The 12592-nt window shown below is 33.7% G+C and overlaps 1 protein-coding gene and 1 long non-coding RNA gene across 2 annotated transcripts; both read left to right on the plus strand.

Annotated features, from left to right (window-relative positions):
* The first annotated feature begins 81 nt into the window (after positions 1-81).
* LOC134265303 (uncharacterized) lies at positions 82-3966 on the plus strand. The gene is made up of 7 exons (XM_062747539.1): positions 82-203; positions 484-607; positions 888-954; positions 1141-1275; positions 1702-1839; positions 2006-2207; positions 2939-3966. Exons 1-5 carry the CDS (start codon positions 168-170, stop codon positions 1718-1720), a joined length of 381 nt encoding a protein of 126 aa, XP_062603523.1. The 5' UTR covers positions 82-167; the 3' UTR covers positions 1721-1839; positions 2006-2207; positions 2939-3966.
* A 1968-nt stretch (positions 3967-5934) lies between these two features.
* LOC134265304 (uncharacterized) lies at positions 5935-7079 on the plus strand. The gene is made up of 3 exons (XR_009991721.1): positions 5935-6136; positions 6521-6624; positions 6794-7079. It is a non-coding gene; the product is annotated as an uncharacterized LOC134265304 (long non-coding RNA).
* Positions 7080-12592: the final 5513 nt, after the last annotated feature.

The raw sequence follows: 12592 nt of genomic DNA on the forward strand, positions 1-12592 counted from the left end.
TGTTATAGATACTGTGTCTATAGGTACTAATACATTTAGCTTGGTATGTTTGTAATGTGAATTTTTATGAATTTTCAGTATCTTCTCCCGGGCCATATTTTCCCAGAAGAGGTCAGAAGCCGATAGGTCCCAAATCTAACATCCGTCCCCCACGCCCGCAGTTCAACATGATGTTACATTCTAGTCAGATAGAGGCTACCAAGGTACACTACTATCAACAGTTATTTATTTACAAGTATATATATACATGTTGGTGAATCCTAAAAACCAGCAAATCATGAATTTATTAAGTTTTGGGTCCTCATGATGTGTGTTTGTCAATGCAATCCAAGATCCTTCTTCTGTTTGATTTACGATAACATTATTTAGAACATGTTTGATCAGTTTGTTAGATTTGGAATATTACTCTAACAAAAATAATACTACATACATGTGATTCAATCCACTTTAGAGTGGTTAAATCTTGTTACACTTATTTTACAGGGTGTTGATGAGATGTATGATGCTGCTTTAGCGGAGTTTTTCACCCCGTATCACATGTTGGTGGATCTTATCTGCCGAGTAGCTGTTGATCACCAAAGTCTTTCAGAACCTATAATAAACCTAAGTATGTACCGGTAATTTAGTTGATGAAATACACACGTAAAATCAATTTTTAAAAGAGAGGCTAAAAGAGGTACATGTAAAAAGTACTCAGTGATAAATTTTATGTATTGTATCAGTTTTGCAACAGTACATGGTCTTACACTGGCTTTCCTTTTGGACTATCATTAGCAAGTTTTGAACAGATGAGAAATTGCAGATATTATCCATGTAGAGTAAATTAAGATGTTTTCAGAGGTTGATAAGCCTGTTATTTGGTATGACTCTGTATAAACTTATTGTAGGTGCTATGGTTGCCATTGAGGGTCCCCATATTTTGCAAAGTTATGGTTTGAAATCTATCATTCTGAGGTAAGTTACACAAGAATAAAGAAAAACTACATTCTTTTAAAAATAAGTGAATTAATAATAAAGAAAATAGATTGCGACAAAGGTTTTTTATTTTGCTACTTGCATTGATGACGGAAAAAATGTTGATTGTATCCTTAATTAATGCTGTTTGACCTGCGTCTACTGTGAGTCTTTTTTCTGTTGCAGGTTGACCGGTCCTGTATCAGGACTTTATGTAATTGTAGCTACTTTATTGAATATGTGGACTCAGTATTACTTGATGAGAGGTTGTCTCTTAACAACCATAATATCTACTAGTTCTTCTGCAACTTTTTTCCAAAGGTAAACTTATTTCATATCTTTAATTTAAAATACACTCCCTTAGATATAAAGTTCAACAGGCAGAAATCAGAATATTATCTAATCATCTCAAGTGTACTGATGTATTTACACCCCGCTTCGAAAAAGGGAGGGCATATTGCTTTGATGCTGTCTGTTGGTCCACCATCATTTTCCATTCATTTTCTTTGCAGAGGTTGCACATATTCAAATGAAATTTGATATACAGTTTTAACATAAGAATATCTAGGTCAGGTGTTGTTTTGGGTACGATTGAGTCATTTTGGGTAAAGTTATTCCACTTGGACTTCGAAAAATTCCTTTTATAACTCAGTGGTTGCTGTAAATAATAACAACAAAAGCTTAGATCAATTGTGATTCAAAAACCTGGCCCAAATATTAAGTTAAATCTTTGATTTCTTACTGTAGGTTCATCAGCAAGTTTTGAGTGATCAAGGGAGATCCCTACTGGACAGCCTTGTAGCATCTGTTACAGCAGAGAAAGCGGCCATTGAAAATGTTCGTTATGAGAAAGAACTGACAAGCATTTGTCAGAGGGTAAATGGGGTAGGTAGTCTTACTGTGCATGAGCTGTATTGTTTACATAATATGCAATTATTTATTTGTCATAAAATGATTTGGCAATTATACAGTGGAATGATGCTAGGACAGTTTTATTTCCTTGCAAGTATTTGAATGCTTCTAAACTTTCTTAAATTGTTGAATTTGACAGGACTTGAGAGCTATGCTATTGATATTTTCTGTCCAACCACCCAAAAAACTAAATCCTTTGCTGGAAGACAGCCTTCATTACATTCTACAAGTTTGTCGTGACCACCAAAAACAACAGGAGAATGCTCATCAATCCCAGAATTCCCTCAAAAGGTCAACTTCTGACCCAAGTCAGAGTGAAAAAGAGGATGTTAAAGAGCAAGGTAATATTTTCTGACAGCAAGAATATGAATGCTTAAAACATATGTTGACAGCAAGCAGTTAATAAACAGCAAAAAAACTTGTTTGTAAATTGTATACCACTTTAACTTTGAAACCCCTATCCCTCACTTCTTTTCTTAAATTCATGTCCTCGAATACTGCAGATTAAATTTCTACCGGATTAACTGCCAAGAACCTTTACATCTGATTTAATTAGGCAAAATGGATCAATCCTTCTCAGTCACAGAAAATTTTTCTAAATCTGAATGAAATACAGTCAAACTTTGTTATCTCAAACCAGATGGGATGAGATAAAACTTCGAGATAGCAGAGGATTTGAGATATCAAGGGTAAAATACTTTTAGAATACGTAGTTGAGAATTCCACATCACTTCGACATATCCATGGTATTCAAGGTATCAAAGTTTGAGAGACTGAAGTTCAACTGTAGTATGCACCCAGTCATGAATCTCACCTTGGGTCACATTTTCATGAAACGTGTTACATTTTTGCACAATTAGTAGAGTATCAATAGTCAAATAAAACCAATTGAATATAAAAATTTATATTTCCAATAAATTGGCAAGATTTGACAAATTAGTAAATAAATGCTGTTTGATGGAACATTTCATTTTGATTTGAGTGTTTTATAGTACATTTAATGCAGATCTAAATTTTATAAAACAAACTTTTGGAAAACACTTAACAGTGAAAACTCACTTTACACTTTCAGAAACACCTTCTAAGAAGAGATGAATAAGTAAGGATGAAGAAGGTGATGAAAAAGAGACCAAAGTTTCAAAGTCTGAGGATCAGTCTAAAGACCCAAAAGCAGAAAAGTCCCAAGGAGAAGTTTCTGAGACCAACAACAAGAGTGGTAGTGACACTAGTCAAAACAAAGCAGAACCTAGCCAAGAACAGACAGACAAACCAGAGGTCAAAGAGGTCAAGGAGGAAGAACCTTGTACCTCAGGTCAAGGACAGAATGCTGAGTCTGCCGTGTGTGAAGAAACTCCACGAAGGAAAAATGCCACAATGGTGGATATTGTTGCCAAACATATCGAAAGCTTGTTTGCATTGATTGAAAAGAAACAATGAGGAAACATAAACTTTAGATATCACTGCCTGAAAATTACTGTAAAGAATGTGTGTGAAGGAAGTGAAAGCTGTTGTTTTTGAGGACTTGTAGTATTTTAAATCATGAATTAATTGATTGCAAATTCCATGAAAGAGAGACATGTTTTAAGGACTTTATGTGTATGCTCAAATACATGAATGTTACTGGTATATGTATCGGACATAAATTCAATTTGCAATCAAATTTGCAGATTGTTCAGTTAAAAAATGCATCTGCACCATACTTGTTAAACAGCGACCCTGCATAAATTCCTCTCTTACACAGTATGAATTGTTTGAAGACATCTGTCCTGTCTATAAATTGTGACTTGTGCATTTACTTAGGTGTTCTTGACATATTCTACAGGTATAAATGATTATTGATTAGAGAATACAAGGTTGAATGAGAAAACTTGTTCCAATTTTTTTTTATATAATTTAACCAAGTTCTAATACTATAAATCAAATAATTATCTTTTTTGTATAGAAATGGAGACAGGAGTTGGTGTCAGTGCTGATTTTAGTATGTGCAATGTGATATCACTGCCAGATACTCAACAATAATATACATTATATTTTGCTTGGATTATTTCATATCAGCCCAAGACAAATCTTAATTATAAATTAAAAACCACAAAGATCAAATATCTGGGTTATTCACTTTAGAAAGATAAGAAAATAAGATTTATGTTTTAAAAATAAGTCTGTCAAAACTTCTAAACTTGGTGGAAATTGAAGTCAGTAGAAGTACATGTAGTAGAGAAGTCAGTAGAGAAGTTTTTACCCACACTCTTAGGTGCACAGGTACTACAGGCAGTTTGTGACAGAAATTTAAAATCTGTTGCTCTGGGCTATTCATACATGTACAGTGTATTTATGAATTCTCCTGAAAAAAAGACGGAAAAAGGCATAAATTTAGATAAGACAGTAAAAGAGCTGCCTAAAGCAAGTCTACAATCAGGACTTATTGAAAGTGATTCGCTTCTATTTTTGAAAAAAAATCTGCAAGAAAGTTTAATATTTTTTATGTGTACACTACATGTTGTTTTGTGTAATTCACTTTCTTGTGTGATTCATTGTCCACTTGAATAGAGTGGTCACATATGGATCAGTTTAATGTTTATAATTTTATGAGCATAAGGACCACCAATGCATATCTTGAGATTGACACAGAATTATGCAGATCACCTGAAAATTGCAGAATAAGCTAAATCTAGCCAATTCAGAGAATCTGAGTCTACCCCTAAAGGAAAAGAGAAGAGCATGCATGGATCTAGATTGGAGGATGGGGGTACTTTAAGAGGGTTGCCATTGGGCAGTGCCATAGGGAGTTAATTAATAAATTTGTAAAACCTCAAAGTTAAGCCTCTTGACATATCACCCGGAAATGAGAGTTTTATATAGAAAATATGAATTTACAACCTTGACCTCAAATGAGTAGCAGTTTTTTAGATCATAGGGAGTTATGTTGTAAAATTTCATTGCAGAAGCTTCTCACAGAAACAAAGTGTGTTCAGACAGAGAGAATTTATCTTTTGAGCTCAAAATCAATAAGGGGTCTTCTTGAAGCCATTGAAAGTTATGCTAAAATATTAAATTTCATATAGTGCCTTATCTTTTGTAAACTCGAAAGCACTTTACAAAGATATATATAACACGCCAAATTCACAAAAATTAGCTAAACATAGTTTCACAGTTGATAAACTAGGTTTGTCGACTGTAAACTGTAGTTTACAAATAGTTTTCATCTGTAAAACTATATATAACAGTTGTTAACTATAGTTTACGAATGCTAATCTAAGTTTATAATATCTGTCTGTAATAAAACGTTAACTATGGCACGCCAAATTCACAAAAATGAGATAAACCTAGTTTCACATTTGATAAACTAGGTTTATCGACTGTAAACTTTTGTTTACAAACCGTAAACTATAGTTAACGATTCGTTAAGTATAGTTTTCATCTGTAAAACTATATTTAACGGTTGTTAACTATAGTTTACGAATGATAATCTAAGTTTATCTGTCTGTAATAAGCGTTAACAATTGATTTTGTTGATAAACATATATGATAAATATATATATTCAAAATTTTTTTTTTTTTTTTTGGAGTCAGAAGTATCCTGCATTCTCCACTTCGGTTACTATGGCAACAAATCCTATAATGTTATTCTCCAAGTGTTTTCACAACATTGTCTTAAATAACTTAAAGAGACTATAAGGCTTATAAATTTCTGACCACTGTTTTGTAAGCTTCACAGGATACTTGAAACATTTCTTGTTTATATTTGGCTTTTTAGACCCCCCAAAGTTCATATCTATTTTTATTGAAAGTTGCATTTAAATAATTCAGAACTACTGGTTTGTGTTAATTAGTGTCCACTTCTTTCGCTCTTCCTTTCAGTCAAGCTTGCAAACTTTAACAGGATCTGAACGTCAACTGGCTTTACTCAGATGCTGAAATCTTGTATGCAGACACACTTAACTCAAATTTTGATTTCTAAATACATTAGATATACACTTACCGGCATTGTCACAATCCATTTCCCTAAAATCGTGTTTAACTTTAATGTATTTAGGCTGTTTAAAATTAAAACTACGTTTAACGTCACCCGCGCGCGTAGGTTTATGAGAAATTCGTCTTTGAAAAAAACAAACAATTCGGAATTCCGTATGTCCGTTCCGGTTTGGTTCTTCAATTAGCGACTGAATTCTGCTTCCCGTAGTGACAGAAAATGTGCTTGGATAGCCGCAGTTAAGGCAGTTGGTGTCTTATTAATGAAAACTAGAGAATTAAAGAGTTTGGGACCATAAATGTAAGTAAAAAATAGATTATTTTATGATTATATTAATGACAAAGTCTTGTTTGTTGATTTTTTTTTGTCAGTCTTCGAATCATATGTACAGACTGACAGTGACAGACTCTCAGTTCGTGATTCTATTGGCTGAACTTTTCATTGTATTTTGGAGAGAATCGAAAAACTTTTTTTACTGAGTGGAAACTGTGTCAAAAACCAAGATTTATATACAGTGAAAAGCATCATTTAAATCTTACTAATATGTTTCATATTAAAAATATTTCTGTAAAAATCGAAAGGAACAGTAATGAGTAAAGTAATTGATTTCTTCATAATTTATGTACCTACAAATAGCTACAATTTTTGGGAAAGATAATATACTTGTCATTACCATTTGAGCAGGGAGAAGCTTACCGAAGATATGGCCTTTCAAGTGAAGGAGAGCAAGGAAAGTGGTTGGGGTATTCCAAGATGTGAAGAATCCTGTCTTTTGTGTGGAATTCAAGGTATTAAAGATAATCTAACAACTATCATTATGGTCCAAATATTAGTATTCACACTTTCAAAACTTAATGCTAGTAGATCTAGTACTAAGAAAAAATATGACATAATTCAATTTGAGGATATTTCAACATGAACACTTTTAAATATTGTCATCAATAATTTTGATTGTAGATATTGATCAACTTTTCCCACAAGAAGAAGCATTTGCCTCCAGGGTACCATGGACGTGTGGCAATATAAATCCAAAGGACAACTGAGGCCTAGTTAAAAGCCACTTTCCTGCACATTCAGTCTCAGACTACATTGTTTGCTAACAATAGGACTCAAACTGATTTACATACTAAGGAAAAACTCTGCTAGGGAAATTAATCTTAGGTGTCATATCAATTAAATGCTCTTATTACTTAATTGTAATGTTTTTAATGTACTGAATAGGTTGATTTGAATAAATTCACAATTGTTTGAAAATTTTGTTTGTTTATTTTTTTCCTCCCTCCCTCGTAGGTTTTGAACTTTAGATGTGACGTTAAACGTAGAATTAACTTTAAACAGCCTTATGTAATCCTTTGACTAAGAGAAATCTCAGATCCTCTTTACATTATAATTTAGTTCAAACTCTCTAATTATTCTTTATTAATATATGAAAACAAGACAGCAATTTCTGGTCTGGATATTTTTCATCATCACACCCTGTACAATATTTAGGGTATCGTTATTTTTAGTAAAAGTTTACAACAAATTTTTGCTTCATTAAGTTAGCTGAAATTATGACATCATTGATTTAATCGTCAGTTACTTAATGGTATATACATGTATCACAATTTTCCCGAAACTTTGCAATATCATAATTTTAGATCAATATGCTTACCAGATTATGCCCATTTAGATGCGTGACATATATTGTGAAACACCCTGTACATCCCTTACTGAAAATATTGCCTTCCTGCAAATATTTGCTGCAAGTCTGCAGCATTGCTGCAAGCTTGCAGCAGACATTGCTGCAAGCTTGCGGCAATGTAGCCAAAGAAAGCATGACAAACTATACAAAGCCTTGGTGTTTGCAGCAAATTAGCGGCAAGTCTGCAGCAAGTTTGTTGCAAACATTTTACCATGCAAATGAGGTTTGCTGCAAGTCTGCAGCAAACATTGGATTTTCCAAATAAGGAAACCTTGCTGCAAGCTTGCGGCAAACATTGCTGCAAGCCTGCCGCAGGAACCCAACATGTTTGCAGGAACATTGCAAGTGTAATGGTTAGGGCCGTGGATATCGGCCTGGATAGCTCAGTTGGTAGAGCACCTGACTAGAGATACAGGGGTCCCGGGTTCGATTCCCGGTCCAGCCATGCATTTTCTCCTTTCCTGTTACAGATTTGGTGCCGTTGACCACCCCTGGAATTGCAGGTGAAAGTCCTGCCAGGGGCAATAAGAACTTGGGTTGTGTCTTCGAGGGCGAAGACCATTTAAGGAGGGAGGAATGTAATGGTTTGGGCCGTGGATATCGGCCTGGATAGCTCAGTTGGTAGAGCACCTGACTAGAGATACAGGGGTCCCGGGTTCGATTCCCGGTTCAGCCATGCATTTTCTCCTTTCCTGTTACACAAGAAACATACACGCCGATCTAATGTTCACAGCAAGTTCGCAGGAAACATTTCATTATTCAAATGTTTGCAGGAAGTTCGCAAGAACAGTAAACAAGTCAAATCAGCCAATGAAACGCAGATTGTACTGGGGTCAACACAAAACTGGCCATTTTGAAATGTTGAAATTGAAGTTGTACACGTTTCAGTATTTTGTTACGAATACTTTACATCGTTTTGAATGATTAAAAGTGCCAAACTCTGGATGTAGGTGTTCATTCTATCCATGATATCTAATTGGTAAGAAATGATTTTGATTTATTTGGATATTTGAAAGAATATTTCTTAAAAGCATGTTTGAGTAACTGGTGTAAATGCTAGGTCAAATCGAAATCTGTTTCTTATGAATTTCAGTCCTCTTTTTGATATCACATATGTATACCTCTTAAAAGTATTAATGGACCCAAATCAGTTAAATGTTATCAAATTAATTAGTAAATGTGTAATCATGGAAATATTCATTAAAATCATATGTAAAGTTCTGTTCATATAAAAAGCTATCATGCACTTTAATTTTGAAAAAGTATGAAAACTTTGTCTAGGAACGTAAAGAGGGCCTATCATAACTTCATAAAATTGCATCATTTAAGAAACATGTGGTGGATTTTCTCTAAACTTAACAGATTTAGGTCATGACAAAGGCTTTCTGTGAACTTGCTGCTTGTACAAAGGAATGTGCCAAACCATAAGGAAATTGTTTGCTGCAAGTTAGCAGCAATGTATGCTGCAAGCTTGCTGCAATGTTTGCGGCAGGCTTGCAGCAATGTTTGCTGCAAGCTTGCAGCAATATTTGCGGCAGGCTTGCAGCAATGTTTGCCGCAAGCTTGCAGCAAGGTTTCCTTATTTGGAAAATCCAATGTTTGCTGCAGACTTGCAGCAAACCTCATTTGCATGGTAAAATGTTTGCAACAAACTTGCTGCAGACTTGCCGCTAATTTGCTGCAAACACCAAGGCTTTGTATAGTTTGTCATGCTTTCTTTGGCTACATTGCCGCAAGCTTGCAGCAATGTCTGCTGCAAGCTTGCAGCAATGCTGCAGACTTGCAGCAAATATTTGCAGGAAGGCAATATTTTCAGTAAGGGATGTACAGGGTGTTTCACAATATATGTCACGCATCTAAATGGGCATAATCTGGTAAGCATATTGATCTAAAATTATGATATTGCAAAGTTTCGGGAAAATTGTGATACATGTATATACCATTAAGTAACTGACGATTAAATCAATGATGTCATAATTTCAGCTGTTCTCCAATTGGGTACAACTTAATGAAGCAAAAATTTGTTGTAAACTTTTACTAAAAATAACGATACCCTAAATATTGTACAGGGTGTGATGATGAAAAATATCCAGACCAGAAATTGCTGTCTTGTTTTCATATATTAATAAAGAATAATTAGAGAGTTTGAACTAAATTATAATGTAAAGAGGATCTGAGATTTCTCTTAGTCAAAGGATTACATAAGGCTGTTTAAAGTTAATTCTACGTTTAACGTCACATCTAAAGTTCAAAACCTACGAGGGAGGGAGGAAAAAAATAAACAAACAAAATTTTCAAACAATTGTGAATTTATTCAAATCAACCTATTCAGTACATTAAAAACATTACAATTAAGTAATAAGAGCATTTAATTGATATGACACCTAAGATTAATTTCCCTAGCAGAGTTTTTCCTTAGTATGTAAATCAGTTTGAGTCCTATTGTTAGCAAACAATGTAGTCTGAGACTGAATGTGCAGGAAAGTGGCTTTTAACTAGGCCTCAGTTGTCCTTTGGATTTATATTGCCACACGTCCATGGTACCCTGGAGGCAAATGCTTCTTCTTGTGGGAAAAGTTGATCAATATCTACAATCAAAATTATTGATGACAATATTTAAAAGTGTTCATGTTGAAATATCCTCAAATTGAATTATGTCATATTTTTTCTTAGTACTAGATCTACTAGCATTAAGTTTTGAAAGTGTGAATACTAATATTTGGACCATAATGATAGTTGTTAGATTATCTTTAATACCTTGAATTCCACACAAAAGACAGGATTCTTCACATCTTGGAATACCCCAACCACTTTCCTTACTCTCCTTCACTTGAAAGGCCATATCTTCGGTAAGCTTCTCCCTGCTCAAATGGTAATGACAAGTATATTATCTTTCCCAAAAATTGTAGCTATTTGTAGGTACATAAATTATGAAGAAATCAATTACTTTACTCATTACTGTTCCTTTCGATTTTTACAGAAATATTTTTAATATGAAACATATTAGTAAGATTTAAATGATGCTTTTCACTGTATATAAATCTTGGTTTTTGACACAGTTTCCACTCAGTAAAAAAAGTTTTTCGATTCTCTCCAAAATACAATGAAAAGTTCAGCCAATAGAATCACGAACTGAGAGTCTGTCACTGTCAGTCTGACACATGATTCGAAGACCGACACAAAAAAATTAAAAAACAAGACTTTGTCATTAATATAATCATAAAATAATCTATTTTTTACTTACATTTATGGTCCTAAACTCTTTAATTCTGTAGTTTTCATTAATAAGACACCAACTGCCTTAACTGCGGCTATCCAAGCACATTTTCTGTCACTACGGGAAGCAGAATTCAGTCGCTAATTGAAGAACCAAACCGGAACGGACATACGGAATTCCGAATTGTTTGTTTTTTTCAAAGACGAATTTCTCATAAACCTACGCGCGCGGGTGACGTTAAACGTAGTTTTAATTTTAAACAGCCTAAATACATTAAAGTTAAACACGATTTTAGGGAAATGGATTGTGACAATGCCGGTAAGTGTATATCTAATGTATTTAGAAATCAAAATTTGAGTTAAGTGTGTCTGCATACAAGATTTCAGCATCTGAGTAAAGCCAGTTGACGTTCAGATCCTGTTAAAGTTTGCAAGCTTGACTGAAAGGAAGAGCGAAAGAAGTGGACACTAATTAACACAAACCAGTAGTTCTGAATTATTTAAATGCAACTTTCAATAAAAATAGATATGAACTTTGGGGGGTCTAAAAAGCCAAATATAAACAAGAAATGTTTCAAGTATCCTGTGAAGCTTACAAAACAGTGGTCAGAAATTTATAAGCCTTATAGTCTCTTTAAGTTATTTAAGACAATGTTGTGAAAACACTTGGAGAATAACATTATAGGATTTGTTGCCATAGTAACCGAAGTGGAGAATGCAGGATACTTCTGACTCCAAAAAAAAAAAAAAAAAAATTTTGAATATATATATTTATCATATATGTTTATCAACAAAATCAATTGTTAACGCTTATTACAGACAGATAAACTTAGATTATCATTCGTAAACTATAGTTAACAACCGTTAAATATAGTTTTACAGATGAAAACTATACTTAACGAATCGTTAACTATAGTTTACGGTTTGTAAACAAAAGTTTACAGTCGATAAACCTAGTTTATCAAATGTGAAACTAGGTTTATCTCATTTTTGTGAATTTGGCGTGCCATAGTTAACGTTTTATTACAGACAGATATTATAAACTTAGATTAGCATTCGTAAACTATAGTTAACAACTGTTATATATAGTTTTACAGATGAAAACTATTTGTAAACTACAGTTTACAGTCGACAAACCTAGTTTATCAACTGTGAAACTATGTTTAGCTAATTTTTGTGAATTTGGCGTGTTATATATATCTTTGTAAAGTGCTTTCGAGTTTACAAAAGATAAGGCACTATATGAAATTTAATATTTTAGCATAACTTTCAATGGCTTCAAGAAGACCCCTTATTGATTTTGAGCTCAAAAGATAAATTCTCTCTGTCTGAACACACTTTGTTTCTGTGAGAAGCTTCTGCAATGAAATTTTACAACATAACTCCCTATGATCTAAAAAACTGCTACTCATTTGAGGTCAAGGTTGTAAATTCATATTTTCTATATAAAACTCTCATTTCCGGGTGATATGTCAAGAGGCTTAACTTTGAGGTTTTACAAATTTATTAATTAACTCCCTATGGCACTGCCCAATGGCAACCCTCTTAAAGTACCCCCATCCTCCAATCTAGATCCATGCATGCTCTTCTCTTTTCCTTTAGGGGTAGACTCAGATTCTCTGAATTGGCTAGATTTAGCTTATTCTGCAATTTTCAGGTGATCTGCATAATTCTGTGTCAATCTCAAGATATGCATTGGTGGTCCTTATGCTCATAAAATTATAAACATTAAACTGATCCATATGTGACCACTCTATTCAAGTGGACAATGAATCACACAAGAAAGTGAATTACACAAAACAACATGTAGTGTACACATAAAAAATATTAAACTTTCCTTGCAGATTTTTTTTCAA

Source organism: Saccostrea cucullata, unplaced genomic scaffold, assembly GCF_032062105.1.
Source record: "Saccostrea cucullata isolate Sc308-1 unplaced genomic scaffold, CSIRO_AGI_Scuc_v1 ctg10789, whole genome shotgun sequence".
Classification (NCBI taxonomy): Eukaryota; Metazoa; Mollusca; class Bivalvia; order Ostreida; family Ostreidae; genus Saccostrea; species Saccostrea cuccullata.

Coding starts and splice junctions, on each gene's coding strand:
- LOC134265303 (XM_062747539.1), top strand. CDS start 168: ATGATGTTACATTCTAGTCAGATAGAGGCTACCAAG. Junction 608..887: donor AGAACCTATAATAAACCTAA/GTATGTACCGGT, acceptor AACTTATTGTAG/GTGCTATGGTTGCCATTGAG. Junction 955..1,140: donor TTGAAATCTATCATTCTGAG/GTAAGTTACACA, acceptor TTTCTGTTGCAG/GTTGACCGGTCCTGTATCAG.